The sequence below is a fragment of the Artemia sp. Qi Xiang Cuo genome, unplaced genomic scaffold (genome assembly GCF_049724085.1).
Source record: "Artemia sp. Qi Xiang Cuo unplaced genomic scaffold, ASM4972408v1 HiC_scaffold_3380, whole genome shotgun sequence".
Classification (NCBI taxonomy): Eukaryota; Metazoa; Arthropoda; class Branchiopoda; order Anostraca; family Artemiidae; genus Artemia; species Artemia sp. Qi Xiang Cuo.
Genome location: NW_028300771.1, coordinates 22,228 through 45,561, shown reverse-complemented (window position 1 = coordinate 45,561; position 23,334 = coordinate 22,228). Strand labels below are relative to the sequence as shown.

The 23,334-nt window shown below is 37.2% G+C and overlaps 1 protein-coding gene across 1 annotated transcript; it reads right to left on the bottom strand.

Annotated features, from left to right (window-relative positions):
• Positions 1-2,276: 2,276 nt before the first annotated feature.
• On the bottom strand, positions 2,277-22,932 carry LOC148938396 (inactive serine/threonine-protein kinase TEX14-like). Its single transcript, XM_089107827.1, has 3 exons — positions 22,901-22,932; positions 13,547-14,096; positions 2,277-2,306 (listed from the first exon to the last, which is right to left on the bottom strand). The coding sequence occupies exons 1-3, from the start codon at positions 22,930-22,932 to the stop codon at positions 2,277-2,279; spliced, it is 612 nt and encodes a 203-aa protein (XP_088963953.1).
• Between the last annotated feature and the right edge of the window lie 402 nt (positions 22,933-23,334).

The window sequence follows — 23,334 nt, the reverse complement described above, 5'->3', positions numbered from 1 at the left end:
TCTTTGAATGTTAGGAACCGGTGTGGAGTTCACCAAGAGGGTGTGTACTGGAGTTGTGCTTAAAAAAGATTAGTACTTCGTTTTGGAAAATGGGAGTAGGTGGGACATAAAGACAGGAACTAGTACTGGACTGGACATTGACAATTATTACTTGGTGTTGTGGTATCAAAAATGATGTCAAGAATAGTTGTGGGTGATCATGATAAGAAATACATGTATGACAAAGTGTTAAGTAGGGACTTTAAGAAAGTAAATTGTTCTGAAAGGGTCTTTGAAAAGTATTTCTTGGTGTTGAGGTAACCAAAATGCTGTAAAGTACAGTCGTGAGTGAAAAAGATAAGTACTTCAAGTTGGAAAATGGGTTTAGGAGGGACATTAAGAAAGTAACTTGTTCTGAAATGATCTTTGAAAAGTATTTCTTGGTGTTGAGGTAAACAAAAAGCTGTAAGTTCTAGTTGTGGTGAAAAAGATAGCTACTTCAAGATGGAAAATGGGTTTAGGAGGGACATTAAGTAAGTAATTTGATCTGAAATGGTCCTAGAAATGTATTTCTTGGTGTTAATGTATCCAAAAAGATGTAAAGTAGAGTTGTGAGTGAAAGAGATAAGTACTTTAAGTTGGAAAATGGGTTTAGGAGAGATATTAAGAAAGTAAATTGCTCTGAAATGGTCATTGAAAAGAATTTCTTGGTGTTGATGTATCCAAAAATCTGTAAAGTATAGTTGTGTTTTAAAAATATAAGTACTTCAAGCTGGAAAATGGGCGTAGGAGTGGAATTAAGAAAGTAAATTGCTCTGAAATTGTCTTTGAAAATTATTTCTTGGTGTTGAGGTATCCAAATCTGTAAAGTATAGTCGTGGTGAAAAAGATAAGTACTTCAATTTAAAAAATGTGCCTAGGAGATACATTAAGAAAGTAAATTTCTCTGAAATGGTCTTTGAAAAGTAGTTCTTGGTGTTGAGGTATCGAAAAAGCTGTAAATTATTGTTGCGATTGAAAAAATTATGTACTTCATTTTTTAAAATGGGTTTAGGAGGGACATTAAGAAAGTAAATTGATCTGAAATAGTCATTGAAAAGTATTTCTTGGTGTTGAGGTAACCAAAAAACTGTAAAGTATAGTTGTGGGTGAAAAAGATAAGTACTTTAAGTTGGAAAATGGGCTTAGGAGGGTCATTAAGAAAGTAACTTGCTCTGAAATGGTCTTTGAAAAGTATTTCTTGTTGTTGAGGTATCCAAATCTGTAAAGTATTGTCGTGGTGAAAAAGATAAGTACTTCAAGTTGGAATATGGGTTTAGCAGAGACATTAAGAAAGTAACTTTCTCTGAAATGGTCTTTGAAAAGTATTTCTTGGTGTTGAGGTAACCAAAAAGCTGTAAAGTATAGTTGTGGTTGAAAAAGATAAGTACTTCAAGTTGGAAAATGGGTTTAGGATTGACATTATAAAAGTAGATTGCTCTGAAATGGTCTTTGAAAAGTATTTCTTGGTGTTGAGGTATCCAAAAATCTGTAAAGTATAGTTGTGGGTGAAAAATATAAGTACTTTAAGTTGTAGAATTGGCTTAAGAGGGACATTATGAAAGTAGCTTGCACTGAAAGGGTCTTTGAAAAGTATTTCTTGGTGTTGAGGTATCAAAAAAGCCTTAAGGTATAGTTGTGGGTTGAAAAGATAAGTACTTAAAGTTGCAAAATGGTTTTAGGAGTTACATTTAGAAAGTTGATTGCTATGAAATTTTTTTTTAAAAATATTTTTTTGTTTTAAGTTATACAAATCTGTAAAGTATAGTTTCTTGTTAAAAAGATAGGTCCTTTTAGCTGGAAAATGGTTTGAGGAGAGTAAAGAAATAAGGAAAGTGATCTGAAATTATCTTATACAGTAATATCTTGTTTTTGATGTAACGAAAAATCTGTAACGTCTTGTTGTGGGTGAAAAAGATAATTACTTTAAGTTTTAGAATGGGCTTAGGCGGGACATTAAAACAGTAACTTGCTCTTAAATTGTCTTTGAAATGTATTTCTTAGTGTTGAGGTAACCAAAAAGATGTAAAGTATAGTTGTGGGTGAAAATGATAAGTAGTAGATGTTGGAGAATGGGCTTAGGTGTGACATTAAGAAAGTAAATTGCTCTGAAATGGTCTTTGAAAAGTATTTCTTGGTGTTGAGGCATCCAAATCTGTAAATTATAGTTGTGGTGAAAAAGATAAGTACTTCAAGTTAGAAAATGGGTCTAGGAGATACATTAAGAAAGTAAAGTGCTCTGAAATGGTCTTTTAAAATTATATCTTGGTGCTCAGGTAATCAAAAATCTGAAAAGTATAGTTGTGGTTGAAAAAGATAATTACGTCAAGTTGGAGAATAGTCTTATGAGTTACAATATAAAAGTAACTAGATCTTAACAGTTCATTTAATATTATTTAGTTTTTTTTATGTAAACAAAAATATCTAGAGTAGAGTTGTAGTTGAAAATGATATTTACTTTAAGTTGTAGAATTAGCTTAAGAGGGACATTATGAAAGTAGCTTGCACTGAAAGGTTCTTTGTAAAGTATTTCTTGGTGTTGAGGTATCCAAAAAGCCGTAAGGTAGAGTTTTGGGTTGAAAAGATAAGTACTTCAAGTTGGAAAATGGGTTTAGGAGGGACATTAAGAAAGGAACTTGCTCTGAAAAGATATAATAAAGCCATAAAAAAGTATTAAAAATGGAGAGCGGGCTCTTTGGGGGGGCCCGGGGAGGGCGTTTGGGGAATCCAGGGGGCCCTTGAGGTCGGGGTGGTCCTTTGGGCCCCCGTGGGCCCTTGGGGGCCCAGGGGAGGGTCTAGGGGGACCAGGGGAGGGCCTTTGGGGGTCTGGTGGCTCTTGCGGGCCGAATTGTCCTGGGGGAGTCGGGTGGACCTTGGGGGAGCGGGGGAGGGCGGGGGGGGGTTAGGGGGCCCTTGGCGCGCCTGGGGGGCCTGTAAGGATCGGGGGAGGGCATTTTAGGGTCCGGGGGGCCTTTGGGGACCGGGGGAGGGCCTTTTGGGGTCTGGGGGGCCTTTAAGGGCCGAATGGTCCTTTGGGAGCCCGTTGGACCTTTGGGGCCCGGGTGGGGGGCTTTGGGGGCCAGGGGAGGGCCTTTGGGGGATCTGGGGGCCCTTGAGGGCCGAATGGTCCTTTGGGAGCCCGGGGGGACCTTTGGGGCCCGGGGGAGGGCCTTGGGGGCCCAGCGGCGGGCCTTGGGGGGATCTGGGGGCCCTTGAGGGCCGAATGGTCCTTTGGGAGCCCGGTGGACCTTTGGGGATCGGGGGAGGGCCTTTAGGGGTTCGGGGGCCCTTTGCGAGCCTGGGGGGCCTTTAAGGATCGGGGGAGGGCATTTTGGGGTCCGGGGGACCTTTGGGGACCGGGGGAGGGTCTTTGGGGGCCAGGGGAGGGCCTTTCGGGGATCTGGGGGCCCTTGAGGGCCGAATGGTCCTTTGGGAGCCCGTTGGACCTTTGGGGACCGGGTGAGGGCCTTTGGGGGCACCGGGGAGTGCCTTTGGGGGTCTCTGGGCCCTTTGGGGGGCTTGGGGGGACCCTTGAGGACTGGGGGCTTCCATCGGGGTTGAGGTAGGGGGATGGGAATCCTTTGGGGTTGGGGTAGGGGGATCGGAACCCTTCGGGGTTGGGTTTGGGGATCGGAACCCTTCGGGGTTGGGTAGGGGGATCGGAACCCTTGGGGTTGGGTAGGGGGATTGGAAGCCTTTTGGGTTGTGGTAGAGGACCTCACAACACTGTTCAAATGGAACTTGTGTATTATAAGGACCACAGAGTTTCTCCCTCAAATTCTCTTCTAAAATCTTCTTTCAAAATGTCTATCTGTTTCGCCAAAATAATTCCCTAAAATGTCTAAAACGGTTTCGCCCAAATAATCCCTAAACGTAAATTCAGCGTGTTCCTTTTGTTATTGGCATCTCTGCGCTAATGCATTTCAAATTATTTGGAAACCTTTTCGCGCGCTAAAATAATTCATCGCTAAGATCTAAACATTCGCTCTGAGACAGTTCTCTTTAGAAGAACAAATTAATGCCCCTTTCGTGTCAATCAATCAATCATGACATCATGTGTGATCTAAACTGTTTCTCGGAGACAATTCTCTTTGGAAATGTAAAGTCATTAATTAACTTGACGTCATCTGCCAGACATTAATTAACTGTTTCCCGGGAACTCATAAAATTTGGCTCGGAAACAATAACAAATACTATTTCCGGATCATAACATCTGCCTCGAACAGGAAGGAAATGTCATTAACTGTTTCTCGGAACCTCATAACATCTGGCTCGAATAACAATTACAAATACTATTTCCGGATCATAACATCTGCCTCGAACAGGAAGGAAATGTCATTAACTGTTTCTCGGAACCTCATAACAACTGGCTCGAATAACAACAACAAATACTATTTCCGGATCATAACATCTGTCTCGAACAGGAAGGAAGTGTCATTAACTTTGCTTCGAACGACAATAACATTGATGCCATTAACCACGTGTTCTCTCTAATGACTCTGTTCAAAACAACAACAACATTGACCTTGACATTTGGCCTCGGAAACAATAACAAATACTATTGCTGGATCATAACATTCGCTAAAAGCGTGCCAAAAACACACCTGGAGAAAGAGGTCATTGACCGATTACGCAATCATTCTCCCTAATGACTCTATGCCCATATAAGGTGTGCTCGTCGGAGTTATAGGGTCATCTCTACTAGCCTCCACCTCATGGACGGGGTATTACCCTCACTCACCTGATATATGCTAAGAGAGAATGTTCAAAGAGAAAAAAAAATTTAGTTATCACTGGCGAAATTCCAAGACCCATCTCCTTAAAGATGCAAGTGGGTCATTCTTTCCTATACTTTACAGATTTTTATATTGTAAAATAAAATCTAAAAATTACTTTAAACGCAAAATTCCCCCCCCCCCAGCTAACTGGTATTTGGAGTAATTGGGGCTGGTATATGTTTGCTCTCTTAAACCCCAATACTTGACCTATCACTTTCTGTAGTTCTCATCTGCCTTTTTGTCGCAGCATTTTTAATTAGGGCTTTTTAAAATAAATTCCTATGCACGTCCAAGGATTGAATATTTCAGGATTGAAGGATCTAAATTTTGAATATTTGAAGGATAGAATATTTCAGGATTCAAAGATTGAATATTTCACCAAAACCATCTATTCAAAGTCCCTCTTTAAAACCAACAGAGCATAAAATTTTAATGGGATTGCAATAAATTCAAGCAGAATAACTTTTATTACTGAAGCTTTAGAATATCCCCTCTTATGCTTTCTATGTCATAATTCTAACCCAACAGTATTGCATAGGCCTATTATGTTCAAGAAATCCTTTAAAAATCATTTTCACGGTTAGCAGGTTCATACGAAGCACACACAGGGACGAATCTCCAGCATTTTTATTGGGGGGGCAAGATGGGTCCATATCTGGATAGTCAAGGGGCATGGGATATATAATAATTTTTCCCAAAATTATTGGGAGCAACTGCCCCCCTTGCTCCCCAAACGATGCCACTGCATACACATGTTCTCCATTCAGTTTACAGGATGGATAAATCCTCTTGTCTAGCTCCTCCACAGTCAAGCGCTATCTAGCTCATCCACTATCACGCAATCTAATGACTAGCATAAAATTTCAACAACGGTGAGATGAGAAAATACTGTTTCCATGCCTTTTTAATTTCCCCCCAAGTTGGGCCAATGGCGATTGAAGCTAACAATGGTTGACATTTGAGACTTGCCGCTTGAGCTGACCTTAAAGACGTTTTCCGGACTGGCGATCAAGTGGAAACTGTCTTTAAATGAGTTTGATTTTGGTGAACATTTATTTTAAATTGATTTTTGGCAGAAAAAGTTAAAAGTTGCTCCTTCAAAGATCCATAAAAAACAATTTTGTGACTCAGATTATTAAATTAACTAGGAGTAGTTATATGAGCGCAAAATTTTTGAAGGCGGGAGGGAGGATGGTAGCCCACAGCGGAATCACATTATTAAAATTCAGTGAGTTACACATATTTATAAGTAGTAGGCTAAATATGTCACTGAGTTATATATTTCTGTATATAACTTATATAGGCCCTGTCAGTGAGTTATGTATATTTATAAGTAGTAGGTTAAATATGTCTCTGAGTTATATATTTCTGTATATAACTTATATGCCTAGTCAGTGAGTTACTCATATTTATAAGCAGTAGGCTAAATATGTCACTCAGTTATATATTTCTGTATATAACTTATATAGGCCTAGTCAGTGAGTTACACATATTTATAATCAGTAGGATAAATATGTCACTCAGTAATATATTTCTGTATATACATTAGACAGGCCTAGTCAGTGAGTTACACATATTTGTAAGTAGTAGGCTAAATATGTCACTGAGTTATATATTTCTATATATAACTTATATAGGCCTAGTCAGTGAGTTACACATATTTTAAGTAGTAGGCTAAATATGTCACTGAGTTATATAGTTCTTTACTTAACTTATAGAGGCCGAGTCAGTGAGTTAAACATAATAATAAGTAGTAGGATAAACATGTCACTCAGTTATGTATTTCTGTATATAACTTATATAGGCCTAGTCAGCGAGTTAAATATATTTATAATTAGTAGGCTAAATATGTCACTGAGTTATATATTTCTGTATATGACTTATATAGGCCTAGTCAGTGAGTTACTCATATTTTAAGTAGTAGGCTAAATATGTCACTGAGTTATATATTTCTGTATATAACTTATATGCCTTGTCAGTCAGTTACACATATTTATAAGTAGTAGGCTAAATATGTCACTCAGTTATATATTTCTGTATATAACATATATAGGCCTAGTATGTGAGTTACACATATTTATAAGTAGTAGGTTAAATATGTCACTGAGTTATATATTTCTGTATATAACTTATATAGGCCTAGTCAGTGAGTTATGTATATTTATAAGTAGTAGGTTAAATATGTCACTGAGTTATGGCCTTTGCAAAACAAAAGTGATCCGTTTATCTGGCCTCCCCCAGGCCATTCAGCGTGTCCCCAGGTGGCGATAGGGGAACGCTCTACTGATATGTAGGATACCTCCATAGGAGGCACGGACCAAGGGGGGACCTTGTCCCTGGGGGTCCATAATAGAATCTGGGGCACCCTCGCCCGGGGTCATAAATACAGGTGGAGGAGGAAGAAGGCCCCTCAAATGTACACTCAAAAGGGCCCACTGGTTTGTCCACAAGTTCCATGAGTTGCAAACCTTCTCCCAGCAATGGGTTAAATTGCATGGTGATGCAGAACACAATCGCGGGAGGATCCTCTATAGGAGGACAACTGTGGCAGGGCGTAAGATCCAGATCTATGGACAACGGCCTCTGCAAAGGGTTGCCTCGACCTTTTCGGGGTACCTGCAAAACTGGGGACCTTGCGGTCAACTCTATTCCCAATTGAGGAGTGGCGCCCCTCGAGGAAATTATAGCCTAGTAAACGACACAGCATTCGCACGGGATTCTGACTAATGGACAATTATTCTGGGATTGGTATGTTTTGATGGGCGTCTTTGGGCTGAAAAACCTCTTCCTAGCTAATTTATCTATTACGGGTTGCCTCCCCGTAGTAGCATAATATTTGTAGGAATGAATATATAATGAGTCGGAGGTAATAGGCTTGAGATTGTCTGTGCAGGATTTCGACTCTTGTTGATAGAAGAGCATCACCAAGTGCTGAAAACCATGTTGTGACCAAGATGGGTCCAGGATTGCACAAAGCCTCCATTCATGGAGGTCCCAGGGACTTCTTGCTGTCCGGTCCTAAGCCGGCTTAAGCACTTCGGTGTAGACTTGAGAAGATATGTGATCCCCGTCCTGCACTGGTATCAGGGATCATTGCTTTTCCTGAGGCGAAAAAAATTTCAATGATTTAAAGAACATGAAAATTGGAACTTGGAATGTTACGACACTAAAAAATGACTATCTTATCGACATTTTGACTGACGTATTTAGACGATTCGAACTGGACTTATTAGGGGTTTCAGAAACTAATTTCCCAGGGGTAGGAAGTATGAAATTAGGTGATATAGAATCTGTTAACTCAGACAGGAAGGATAGGGTACGTAGACAGGGAGTAGAGCTCATGATGAATAAGGAAGCTGCTAAGTCTTGTTTAGGCTGGGAAGGTATTATTAATAGAATACTAATTGTTCATTTTATGACTAGAAAGTTCAAGGTATCAGTTATAGTAGTATACGCCCCTGTAAAACCGACTGATGGAGATACTAGTGACTCAGATAAATTTTACTTACAGTTACAGGAGCAAATAGACAAGGTCCCAGGTAGAAATATGATGTTATTGCTGGGATATTTTAACGCCCAGGTTGGTAGAAATAAGGATAGATGGTATCCCAGCTTAGGTAAATTTGGTGTAAGATAAGATATAAGATAAGATATTTATTTCGAGAAATTACTATCACAAGCCCTGAAGGGCCGAATTCGAATTTCGAAGTCCATAAAAAAACAAACAAGCAAGAAAATCATAACAAAAGCACAACAATTTACAGATTGGCAACCAATGAAAAAAAAAAAAAAAAAAAAAAAATAAAAAAAAAAAAAAAGAATAATCAAATGTCGGAATGCTGTATGATTCCTTTGTCACTTATAATAAAAAACTTCAAAATGGCAACTAGTTAATAATATAAAAACTAATAAAACTGAAAAAAAATAAATAATATACACATTAACAAATATTTAAAAAACAACATAAAAAGGGGATAGGGAACAAAAAAAAGAGTATAGAGAAAACCGAGCTGTTTCTTTTATTATATAAGAGAAACGACAAAATTTATGCACAAATTAACCACTATTTATTAAATCAGTAAAAAAAGGGATAAAAAATTTATTATACCGCAAGGTAGTACAAAGAATGGGAGATAAGGCGGGGATAGGCTGGGACACAGTTCGTGGAGGACGATTTCTATCAGGTACATGGTATTCAGGGAAAAGGTTCGCAGTACGGGGGTTCAAAAGTGCCAACTTACCAAAACGGAGGCACAAATTATTTCTTCGTCTCTCGAGGGTCTCTAGGTTTGAATTATTTAACAAATACAGATAGGGTATCTTGCCCTCTTTAAAAATAATTCTTAGAGCTCTCTTTTGGACATTTTCAATTTTTTGCGTTGCTTCATTAGAGAGGCCAGGGTGCCACACAGGACAAGCGTACTCTAATATGGGACGCACAAAAGAAATGTATACTTGTAGTAAATGTGATAGGGGGCAACTGAATTTATTTAAAAGTTTAAGGAGGGAAAGCGAGGAGTTTGCTTGTCGTAGGATATTATTTATATGGGTATCCCATTTCAAATTAGAAGAAATTGTAACACCAAGGAGTTTAAGAGATGTGACAGGGGTTTCAGGAGGAATAGGAGGAAGAAAAAGGGGAGGGGATTTAAGGAAACTTACTGAGACTATTGCGGATTTAGAAGGGTTAACTGTCATGTCAAGGGAAGAGGCCTCACAGGCAATATCTTGGAGTATGCCCATTAGGTTACTAAAAATGTTTTTATGACATATCTCTAAAACTGTCAAGTCATCGACAAATTTCCATCTATTGTCATTAAGGGTTGAAAGGCTGTTAATCATAAGAGAAAAAAGGAGAGGGCCTAGAATAGTCCCCTGAGGAATGTCATTAAATATGGGGAGGTGATCTGAGAAACAATTTAGATATTTAACTGCTTGAGATCTATTAGAAAGAAAAGAGGCAACGAGCTTAACAAGGAAAGTTTCAATGTGGAATTCATTTATAAGTTTATCTATGAGTAAATTGTGGTTAATCAAATCAAAGGCTTTTTGAAGATCAATAGAAATTAGATTAAGCCAAGTGTTAGGTTTTTCAAGTAATTTACCCATGGTATCAACCAGATGGATCAGGTAATGAGAGGTTGACGTGGATTTGAGATTACCAAACTGTCCAAGATCAATGAGGGGGAGGACTTTCATCTTAAGCCAGTCTGCGAGAAAACTTTCATACAATTTTGGAAAAAATTGAGGTGAGGGTAATAGGACGAATGCCATCAAAGCCAGGCTTCCCATTTTTCTTTTTGATTGGGGTAAAAAAGCCTTGTTTCCAATATTGAGGGAACTGTCCAGATTCGGTAATTTCATTGAACAGGGTGGATAGGGGTTTTGAGAGGTAATCACTGAAAGCAATCACTGTAGGAAAAGAAAACAGTAATGGATACAGACTTTTGCAATTTTGTAGGTATAACAATCTAGTTATAACCAATACGGTGTTTGGTCATAAAATGGCTCATAAGCTAACATGGTATTCACGTGATGGTAAGACAGCAAACCTTATTGATTATGTTATAGTAAACTGAAGACTGGCAGGATCAATACAAGATACTAGGGTATATAGGAGTGCTGTTATTGCTGTTAAAAGTAAAGATCACCATCTAGTAGTGTCAAGCGTTAATTTAAAGCTGAAATATCGGAAGGGTAATTACCTCCCTTGAAGTTATGATGTTAGTAGACTCCAGGATGAGAATTTGAGAGAAACTTTCCAGGAACAGTTGAATACTAAACTTTAGAGTTTAAAATTTGATAATGTGGAAGATGGTTGGAATAATTTTAGAAAAATAATTTGTGAAGTTGCTGAAAGTGTATTGGGGAAGAAAGCTGGAACTGCAGCTAAGAATATTAGTGAAAAAGCTTTATGTTTAATAGAAAGTAGAAAGGACTTGTACAAGAATTATCTGAGTGATAGATCGCATGAAAACAAAAGAAATGTAAAGAAAGTGGAGAAAGCATTGAAATATGAACTAAGGAGGTGTGAAGTGGAGGCCATGGATAAAATTGCCGAAGATTTAGAAGATGCAGCTAGACGGCAAAATAGTAAAATATTGTACTGGCACGTTAACAAATTGAGAGGTAGTAGTCAATCCGGACTTGTCCCAGTTAAAGATAGGAATGGGGTGGCAATTAGCGATAAGGAAAAAGCTAAAGTGAGATGGGCCGAACATTTTGAGAATTTGCTTAACCGAGATAGAGTTGCAGGAAAAAATATAGAGGAAAATGAAAAAGTTTGTGATACCTTGGATGTGAAGGAAGATTTGTTTTGTGAGGAGGAATTAGCAACAGTACTAAAAGGATTAAAGAATAATAAGGCTCCAGGTGCTGATAGGGTAGTAAATGAGTTTCTTAAATATAATGGCTCTGAGGTTAGAAATAAGTTATTGAAGATTATGAATATGATTTTTGAAAAGGGGAAGTACCTAACGATTTTAGGAAAACCTTAATTAAGCCACTTTATAAGAAAGGTGATAAAAGTGAGTGTGGTAATTATCAGGGCATTAGTCTGGTCTCTGTAGGTAGCTAATTGCTTAGTAAAATGATACTTTTTAGACTGAGAGATGCCGTAGACAAAGTTTTAAGAGAAGAGCAGTGCGGTTTTAGAAAAGGTAGAGGATGTGTTGACCAAATTTTCACTCTTAGGTTAATAATTGAGAAGTGCCTAAGTTTTCAAACACCTTTGGTCCTCAGTTTTATAGATTATGAGCAAGCGTTCGATTCTGTTGATAGAGGAGCTTTAGTAAAGGTTTTATCCTTGTATGGTATACCAGACAAATACGTTAAAGTGATTAGTGCTATGTACGAGAATGACACTGCTGGTTAAGGTAGGAAATGAGGTTAGCAGCTGGTTTTGTATTAAATCAGGAGTTAAGCAGGGTTGTGTTCTATCCCCCTTTATATGGATTATTTTGATGGACTTTGTTTTAAGGAGCACAGGAAAGGCAATGGGAGACCACGGAGTCAAATGGGGAGGAAAATGTCTCCTGGACTTGGATTATGCTGATGATTTAAGCATCCTAGATGAAAGTGTGAACAAAATGAATGAAGTTTTAGAGGTTTTGCGAGTTCAGGGTGCTAGCATTGGTTTGAAAATTAATGTTAGGAAGACTAAGTCACTAAGGCTAAGAATAAGTGAAGAAGAAAACGTGACGTTGAGTAATGAAAAGATTGATCAGGTGGGAAGCTTCACTTACCTTGGTAGTATTATTAGTACAGACGGTGGGAGCAGTGAAGATGTTAAAAGTAGAATAGCCAAGGCTCAGTGTGTTTTTCACAGTTAAAAAAAGTCTGGAAGAATAGGAAGATAAGTCTGCAAACCAAGATTAGAATATTAGAAGCTACAGTGATGACAGTGGTCAAATATGGCTCTGAAGCATGGACGCTCCGAAAAGCGGATGAAGATTTGCTAGATGTTTTCCAGAGAAATTGCTTAAGGATTGTTCTGGGTACCCGGCTGACTGACCGTATTTCAAACAATAGGCTATACGAAAAATGTGGTTCAATACCGCTTTCTAGGTCTATAATGAAAGAAAGGTTGAGGTGGCTAGGGCATGTTATGCGGATGAAGGATGGCAGATTGCCGAAGATTGTTCTTTTTGGCCAACCGTCTAGGGCTAAACAGAAAGCAGGTCGTTCTTGTCAGGTGTGGGAGGACGTCATAAAGAAAGATTTAAAGGAAATGGGAACTTCGTGGGCGGGTGTAAAAAGGGAGGCTTTGAATAGATTGGGGTGGAGGAGGAGCGTGCGTAGCTCTGTTGGCCTCAGGCGGCTTGGTGCGGCGATGACTTGTTAGTAGTAGTAGTAGTAGTGTTTTTTAACTAGCCTTACATCCTTTAGAATATCATCCTATAACAAAACTATGATTAACGGATCACAATACTCAAACCCCATGGTAATTTTTATACATGGTTACATTCTAAGTGCTACAATCCATATGTCTCGCTAACCTATATGCAATCACAACCTATAGCGTAATATCGGGAAAAACATGATAGAGTCCAGGCTATGAAATCTGAGCCAATGACAACATCGCGATTTTAATATGTCCACCACGATATGGCCAAATTTTTTTCAAAACGATGTCTCAGGTCCCGGAAATCTAAGTCAACTTGCTTAAAAGATAAACCCGGACCAACCAAAAAAGGCAAACCAGCCTGCCAATCTATCCAAGGCACACAATGGGGAAGGGGAAAATACCAATGGACCAGAAAAACGTCGGTATAGTTGAAAATTATGATGGCCCGTCTGGATTTAACTTGAGAGGCACTCAAGAGTGGGAGCCCTTGATACCGTATCAAATGAAGTGACTTAACAAAAAAATTATATTGCTAATGATTTTTCAGGTTCGACCGATAAGAAGAGGTCTTTAAAAATGTCTCGAAAGTCCGAAGAGAAAATCGAAATAATGATAAAAGTAAACAACGATTTATCGAATATAAAGCAGAATTATTTAGCAAACATGGAGGTAATTCGGGAAGGGGGTGTACGATCTTTCTCTAATTTGTCTTTTTTTCCACACGATTCACCTTTTTGTTATTTTAAGGAGCCCAATTTAATTAATTTCAACTTACAAGCAGGGGTGCTGATTGGGCATCTGTCAACTAGATTTTAAATTAATACTTTTTAGGTGTTTTTATTGAAAAAACAACAACAAAAAAAAATATCTTGTGGCAACACATATAAACTAAAAAATAACTTACTTGTGCCATAGATCTCAAGGTCATCGATTTGGTATTTTTGCAAGGATCAACTGCCTTGGACGATCCTGAAGTGGCCAATTGCCGGTAGGATTCTATCACAGCAAGGATTTCCATACGCTGAGCCGGTCTGTTGAGATACCCAACTGCCCAATCACGGGGAGTTCTTCCGAACTCGTCTCTTCGCCTCAGGTCACCACCAGCTTCCACAAGATATGTGAGTACACGAGGGGAGCCACCGAAACATGCTCCATGCACTGGGGTATATCTAAAGAACTGTCCACAGCCTTTATTAGGGTCTGCCCCAAGCTGTAGTAATTTTACCAATGTCTTTTCACTACCCGAGAAAGCGGCCACAAATAAGGCAGTTTGGTTGAGTTTATTTTTTATATCAACTGGTACGCCCTTCTTCACTATAAACTCTTCGACCTTTTCCACTTTGTCATCTATGACGTAGACGTGGAGAACCTCTGAGGCATTAGCCGTCTCTAAGTTGGACACTCGTGTGGGTATTATGCAGGGCGGTGAGGAAGAGTTGTACATCTTTCTTCCACTAAAACAGAGACAAAACTTAGCTTCTGCTAAAAAAAAACCAAAACCAAAAGATCGACAGCAACTTTTCTAAGAATTCTAAGTAAGATCCAAGTTGTATAGAATTATATAAAAAAGGGTAAAGGCTGCGGCACTAGATCCTTAAGGTCCCAATCGGCGGTGCTGATCTAAGCTTCAAGGCCCCTAAGCAAGGAAGTGCAATGGGGGGACGGGAGCCAGCCATCTTGTGCTTTCGCACACCCGTCCTGATGATTTCTCCAGGTACCCATTTAGATCTGGGTCGACTCTGGTTGAACTTAAAGAGTCACGCCACTGACCCCCGTCCCAAACCAAATAATTTACAGTATAGCCAGGAAGTCGTTTCGGAGAAGGCCAGGAAGAATCTAAGTTTACAATAGAATTGCTTTAAATTCTGAAAAAAAGAAAAATTCCCAAGGAAAGAGCGATATTAAACTTAAGCGTATAAGTAAAGAGCCATAGGCCTATTAAAATCAAAAACAAGCAGAAAGAGAATCAACTGGTAGATCAAACTAAAAAGAGAGAAATTAATATGAATGAACGGATATTAATAAGATATAAAGATAAAATTAATTATCAAGTCAAACTTAGAATGAACAGAAACTATCTCAGGTAAGAGATAGGATACCATGCAAGATCCTGGTTCAAAGAAGGTGCAACATGCTCACATTTTCTATTAAATATGAATATGAAGAATGGTCCAAATGCACAATTTAAGGTTTTTTGCCCTCGGGGATACCTCTGGCAAGTTCCCCTGTACGCAAATTTGATGCACCTTCCGATAACTCTGACTAAAACTACAAACTCGAAATTTGGATACATGTAGGATACATCATTCCCTACTACCTATGTTAGTCCTGTGGCATTAATTCTGAAAACGAGTAGCAAAACAGATTCTTAAATAAAACAGAAAAACTTAAACTTTAATTTATTAATTCATTTTTTACATTTCAGCGGATGAAAAATTTAGAAAATGCTTCGTAATAAAAACTAGACATTATCCCTTTCAGTACAAGCCTTCCTCCATATCATAGAAGAAAGGTGCCGACCAAATGCTTGGCCAGTAGTCAGGGACACCAATTCACAAAAATATACAAGGCACTGTAACGTTTCCAATTTTTTATAAGAACACACAAAAACGATGTTTTCCGAAAACCGGGGGGGGGAGGGACCTTTGGATTTTTTCAATGAAAATACAAAATAATGATTATCTTCAAAATCTAGGGTGTTGGGATATCCAGGGTAAAAATCTTGGTATTTTTTACATTTTGCCAGTCTTAGCACAGAATAGAGGGGAAGTGCCAATGCAAGCGGTAATTATAGTTAAAAAAAAAAAGGCAAACCCGAGTTTGATTTATAAAATTGATGTCAGATCAGGTATGTACCCAGGAACGCATTTCAGGAGAGGTGCAAAACTTAGTGAAAAATAACTTAAAAGATGAGAAATCAGTCGTCTATGAATTTTACAAACATCTGGGCATTTTAGGAAACGCCATCCAAAATTCCCCCTCCTTTACATATGTGCCCGTTTACAGTCATAACAATATTAAGCAGGCTGAATGTCAACAGCATAAATATTAAATCAAGAATAAAGCCTCTCTCCCAAGATTGTTACAAAGGACCTACTCAGGACGAATTATTATTTATTATATGTATATTTATATATAATTATATAAAATAATTCTTATATATATTAAGCATAATAACTTGTCATATGTGGTGAATTTCCCACATGCATCATGCTTTCGACATACTTAACGTAAGTTTCAATTCAATAATTTTGATAGTTTAATTCACAGTAATGAAAAGATCTAGACGGGGGCGTATCCGGATTTCGATTTCAAAGGGGCACATCTATCCCAGGGAGGGTCCAAATAAAGTCGAGTTGGGGTCTGGTACATATTTAAAAACAAATTTACAGATCACAAGGGTCCTAAGCCCCGGCCTTATATTACACAACTGAATCTGATGAAGACGTAGAGACGAATCTTTAGTCCTCACTACTCAATGAATAGCTGACAAAGCATACAGCCAAGGCACATACATGGATATCTTTTCAAAGAGAGTAGGGTTAAATTCATCAAAACAGATGGAGGAGAATAGTACATCTCCATATTTTAGGACACAGGCCCAAAGGCCCTCCTTCCTTCTGTGTACTTTCCTGGCCCAGGAAATATGATAATTCAGGGTTAAGCATTCCGTTTGTAAACTAACCAAGGATTGCGAAGAATCGTAAGTTTTTCTATGGCAAAAAAAAAAGAAGAAAAATGTGGTCGAACATGCATACATATAAACTTGTGATCAGAATTTTTAATTACACTTGTTTTAAATTAGCCAACCAAATTCGTGTCCAGTTTGCCCGCCAGTTTCTTTTTACGATCAAGTATAAATTATCACGGATTCAAAGACATCCTAATCCCAATTTTGGTGGACGGAACGGGCTGTAAGGAACGAATCCATTACGAGATACCTGGGTAGAAAGGCCCATAAAGTAATACTACCTAATCGAGGTGGGAACTTGTGTTCCTATATTTGGCAGTTCAACGAGCGAGATTCCGAGTCATTAGCCCCAAGAAGGCACTAAATTTAAAGCTAAAGGTTATTTCTACCATAGAAAATACGGATTTGATTTTGGGACTGAATTTAGGGGTCCCCCACTTTCCGCCCCCTGGTGTACATGAAACTCGAAAAGTGGGCCCCCGGATCTACCTAAAAGAGACACATTTCATTTAGTTTTTCGAGGATTGCCAATTTTATTTTTGCACCACAAGTGTCATTTTTAGTGCTATATGACACTTATGGATGGTAAAATTGATAAAAAGCAGGGACAAACCATGATTGAAAAAAAAATCCAAGCTGGAATCGAACGCATGATAATCTAATTTGAAGTCCAGCGCTGTACTAACAGATCCATGCCTCTAATAATGTAATTTAATATATTAGTGTTTCTACGACTCTAATTGCGTAGCTTATTAAGGGTGCCTGGAAGAGGAACATGTGAGAGATATTCTTACAAACCTCCAGTTAAGGGTTTTGGACCATAATTATTACAATGATACCGTTTTATAATTCCAAGATTTTCCATTTGAGAAGTGGCACCAAAAGTGTTGTTTTCAGTGCTTACTTACGAATGGTAGAATTGCTAAAAAGCCCTTGAATATGAGCAAAAGTTTTCAAATGAGTCATTAAACATCACTAACAAGTTCTGGCAGCCCACTAGCCCAAGCTTTTCCACTTGAGACATGGGACCAAAAGTACCATTTGAAACTTGCAGATGGTGGAATTTATAGGAAAAGCAGTTGATAAAAGGCCCTCCATCACACTATCGACTGCCCTCCCCTAGACAATATGCTGCCTATGCCCATGTATCCCAGCCTCAGAGGTCATGCTAATTCCTAGTGACACATTTGTCCTCATAGTCTGTAAACATGCATCTTTAAATGTTTTGAGTCCGCAGAGGAGAAACTGTTACTGTAGATCATTTATACAGTAATAAATAGCTACTTGATATTGAATAGTTATGTACCAGCTACTAGGAAAGAGACCAGAACAAAGAACCAACTCAGATACCTCTAGCATGTAAAAAGAATACCGGCCTCCTATGGATGATTCCAATTTCCGGCTGCAAGGAAGATGCTACAAAGGAGGACTGTATATTTCTGTTCAAAGCTCTTTATTTATGATAACAAACTGGGTTTCATAGGCCAGTGTAGTAAATAAATAATCTTGGATCTGAGATAGGATAACTGACATCCCAGCCAGGATTTACCAATAAGCCAAGTAGGGGGGGCAGAAGGGGCGCCCCCCCCCCTAACGCACTGGTGGCTTTGGTGTTGGAATCGCTTGCTCTGGTTGGGATGATGTAACACTTTAAACTTTTTTTTGGTAATTGGTTTTTATTAGTTGAATTTATTAATAAGTTTTTAATTGTTAGGACTGTTTCTTTTTCCAAACAAGTTTGAAACAAAGTACCAGTTACTTTGTGTGGTCTCTGTTAGATTTTACTGATGACGCATATCGCCTAAAAAGTATTTAATTAAATTTATATTTATCAAGGGAAGCTGTCCATATTACCACAAAAGCGAACTGGGAGGCAAAAATCTTCGTTTCAGAATAACAAAGAGGGGAAACTTACAATTCTAACTTCTTTGGGCTGTCAAAATGATATTTTAGAATTCTGCTGTCACAACGGGACTGAAAAAACTTAATGTTTAAACTTCTTTTTACTGTAAAAAGATTTGTTTTCGAGTCTTGCTATGGCAGAGAGGTGAAGAAATTGATATCATTACTTTTTTGGGGTGTCAAAAAATTCGGACTTGCTTTTTTTGCAAAGCGGGGTGGTTTTTGCAACATTGTTGTTTTGTGGTATTTGCATAATATAAAGTAAATGCATTAGAGGTGTAAAGATATTATTAATTTACGTTTTGGATTTCGGTTAGCAAACGGTGGCCAATTTAATGTCTATTTTCATCAAATTAAAGCTCTGTATTATACGACATACCTTCTTCTTTGTTCATCCTAAGACACTAACATAAAAACCAAACTCTTTAGAAATATCTCAAATTTAATAAAGGTTCGTATAAGTACACATAAAACTAAGTATTTGAATCAGAATACTCCTTCAAAGATCGGAGTACTCATTTAAGAAAAATAGATTTTTTTAAAAATGTATAAAAGAAGGCAAACAATTATGTGTTTATATTTTATCTAGCCAGCATAAATGGGTCTCTGAATTCTCAGTTTGAATAAGCGGAATGGCATCGAATTTTTATCTTCAAACATTTACTAATGAAAAGTTGGAAAAAAAGTGTTAATTCACACCCCTTGAGTTAACCACGGACACGGAATGCAACTACAATATTATTTCAGACTTGCTCACCTTCTCCATACCAACCAGTCACAAAATATAGTTATGTTTATGGATAGGGGCTGTATATATCTATCCATAAAATCGTATATACTGTTATTATATACCGCTGAGGATTTTGTACTTATTTTGGGACCGCACATAAAATAATATTATGCTTCCACCATTAGTTGTTAATAAATCAAAGTTTTTACAGGACAATTTTTTACAGAGCCAAATTTCAAATTTTTGTTCTCAACAGACTGATCGAGATTTAAACGTATGAATTGAATATCTGAAAATTTCAAGATTTTAAGAAATTTCCATTAAAAATCTACCACAGGTTGAACCCTGAGAATTTTTATAACCGGTTCCATAATAAGTACAAAAAAACCTTCCTCCAACAGTCCCCGCCCCTAGATCAATCTCAACCTCTTTTGGCAGAGCGGGTAACATGTGACAAGTTTCGGCCCAATTGGTAAACTCGCTTAGAAATTAATACCAGACAGACAAAAACAAGCAGCGCAGTTTATATATATATATATATATATATATATATATATATATATATATATATATATATATATATATATATATATATATATATATATATATATATATATATATATATATATATATAGGTCCTTTTCATCCGTTCGTGCCATTGTTCTGATTTGCATTTGCTGTTCTTCATATTTAATTTTGTCATAAGAAATTTTTTTTCTTTTTTTTGTAAGGGTTCTTTTTTCTTTCGTTTTTGTTACTCCACTTTATCAGCGCATTAGTGGGTCAAAAATAAATTATTAATTATTATTATTATTAACACTATATTACATAGATATTACTATAATTATTAGATATTACTACTAGACAGATTCTATTGAATGATACTCTATCAACTTAAAATTTCAGTCATGAGAAGAAGTGGAGGTCATGCGTAATGAACTCAACGGATGTATTGGTTGACTACTATGGTTATTTTGGTAAATTTATATGGTATATAACCATATATACAAAAATAATAAACACAACTATTTGTTTTTTTAACAAGTATTTTGACTCATATACTTAAATTGAAGCGCATACCTACATGTATCTTTATTTAAATGTTTTAGGATGAATAGAAGATGAGATACTAACGAAGAGCTCTAAACTGATAGGACTCTAGACAGACAGAACTAGCTGTCAAAGGAAATATTGTTCACCGAAATATTAAGGTAGACATCGACCGTGCAACAAATAGATATGGCGGGAGTAAAAAGAGAAAAATTGACTTTTTATTATAAAACTGTGAATTCTATAATTTAAGCAAAATATATCGAACTTTAAAAAGTGGAAAGATACGCTACATTGTTATGAAAAGTAAAATTTTGATTAGTAAATTTTGAGATTTCATGGGATTATTTTTAAAAAGAAATAATGACTAGTTAATGTTTAATTGCCTATACCTAAAACACTAGTTTTAAATGTCTTCTACAGTTTCTATCTCTGTCTTCTATGTTTCTTGTTACACCCCTAAAAGAACTAGTATTTAATGTTTAAGCTTTTACGCATATATGATTGTATCTTAATCCTCATTTTTTACTCTTCATTACCATAATAATTACTAAACGATGCAATATAGTTAGACGACAGGCTAAATGAATTAACCAAAACAAATAGACACAAAGAATGCACGACTCTAAAATATGGTTCAAGACCATTTTTTTTTTTAATACAAAAATTAACTCATTCGCTATAGTGGTTAGTAGTGCAACGGCTAAAAATTATGCAGAACATATTAAATAGTTTTTTTGTAGATGGTGAACAGCGTTTTATTCTTTTTATGGCGGGGTGGTATTTATAACTTGTATCAATATTTTTACATCATTTTAATTTCAACAGATTTATTAGAACTTTAACCCTAACCAGATCTTAGATTAAATTTACGACCCTTTCCGCTACCTACCTACGACGCATAATTGTCAAGGTTCCCTTAAATTGCTGGTATTTCTGTTCTCACAACTTTATCGGAGCAGCCTATTATGCGCCCCCGCTAAATAAAATCCTGGATCCGCCCCTGACTAAAATACTGTCTTACAGATATTTGCTATAATATTCAGCACAATTTCTTTAAATCTACAAGGTATGGACTACAATGCCTGCTGAAGAAACATTATACATTTGACTATAAAGAAAAAACCATAAATTTTCTCATAGTCTTCTCACTCCTTATTATCTGGGGGTGGGCTAACTATACCAGTTTACAAATAAGATCCTATTTTACTAAAAGAATAATAAAAGAAAGTTGGCCAACATATTAATGGTGTATATTCTTATGTTAATGCTGTAAAAAAAGAAAGTCGACCAACACTTTGACGGTGTACATTCTTGTTTTACTACAAGAACAAGAAAGGCGACCAACAATTTGATGATGTACATATATGACGTAAGTGAGTCGACTGACAATTTAATGGTGTACATGGCTAATATGGGAGTAAAGTTCATTTGTGATGCAAATGGATGATGTTATATTTAGATTAAGGATGCAATTCTAGGTATGAATTTACACATTAGGGGGCTGGGGGTATATATTCTGGGAATATATAGGCTCTAAGAAATTCATGAATTTCTTAGAGAAACTGGAAAAACAAGCAAAGAAGTGAAGATAAAGGCTCTCTCCCTGCAAAGTGTGTTAACTAGGATTATTCTACATATTATGGAGTAAGAATTGTTTTCTTGATATGTTTCCTTATGTTCAGCTGGACTCCTACGCTTAAAATTCTTGTTCACTAATTTCAAGATTTGTATATATATACACTGTCAAATTAGCCATCTGGTGGTATCCTTTTTTTTAATCTATAGACCTATTTCGCCTATAGCCTACCATATTCAACATCAAATCTATGCCCCCCTGCCAGACCTAACAAAAGATAGGGTGGTAGCCAACCCTTGAATTTCCCATTGAACACTCTTTCCAAATCCAACCATTCCTATCCTCCTTTGACAATTACACCCCCCTCTAAATGGAAACAGATATTGCCTAGCCCTAGGCTAAATACAAAACTTGGGAAACAGACTGAAATGGAAGAAACCATGTATAGCCTAGCCTATATGATTAATAGACACTTTTCGCACAGCCTAGGCTAGTCTAGCCCAGTGGTTCTCAAACTTATTTAGACACCGGTACTAAGTAAGTTAAAGCTAAAATAGAAATAAAATTGTCAGCCCTAGAGTAAAAGGGCTGTTTAATTTTTTTGTTGGCTAGGCTATACATGGTTTCTGAAATTGCTGAATTTCTTAGGACCTATATATTCACAGAATATATACCCCCACCCCCTAGGTTGCAAATACATACCTAGAATTGCATCCTTAATCTAAATATAACATCCATTTCCATCACAAATGAACTTTACTCCCATATTAGCCATATGGTGGGTGTCCAAAAAAAATAGCCTAGGATACTAGGAAATAACCTTAATATAGGTCAAAGCTTTTGTTTATGCAGAGAGTAATAAGGTTTGCAGTATTAGAAACAAATCTATTTTCTCCTAGGCTATATTATACACAAGAGCAAGGATGTACCGGGGGCTAGAGGGTTTTAACACCCCCCCCCCCCCGAAATGTTTGTTTGACTCGTAAAAACGTAATAAAAATGGATATTAAAAAATTTTGTATGCGTTTTTTGAGTTTTTTTTGTGTAAAACCCCCCGAAAAAAAATCTTTGAGTAAAATCTCCTCCGAAAAAAAAATCCTGGGTACAACCTTGCACAAGAGTAGACCAAGCCTATAAATTGTCTGTAGTGTGGCATTGCAGCCTACCCTATACAAGAGATGATAAGTGAGGTGGGCTAGTATACCCCTCTTTTTCTATTATATTTATTTCTTCACAGGAGTAAACTAGTGTTCATGCAAGATTACCGTATAAGGCCTATATAAGCAAAAATAATTAAATTTCTTACCTATATTCATCACTATTTGAGCTTATAGGCATTTTCACAATAATTTATGTGCTTTACATTAAAATTGACCTTACGATCACGGCGGCTGAAGTGCAATTAAGAAACAAGTGGATCCTGACGTCAGAACATTTTGACCATGTGCGCCTCCCGCCAGTTGGAGTCACCTAAGAAGTAGCCAAGGTGGATTATATTAATCACCGCGTTATGACGCCTTCCCGGTTGTCTTATTGTTTCTTTAATTAGGAAAACAATTAGGGTGACATCCAAGACAATAGGCTTTTCAATATCTTCAAAAGAAACTTTGGTAGGTATTGGTTAAGAAAGCGGTAAACACGTGACAAGTAAAGTTTCGTTAATGCTAATGAAATAAAACAAAATAGGATAAAAATATAATAGCTTAGAAACAAATTTCGGCTATATATTTGCACATTAGG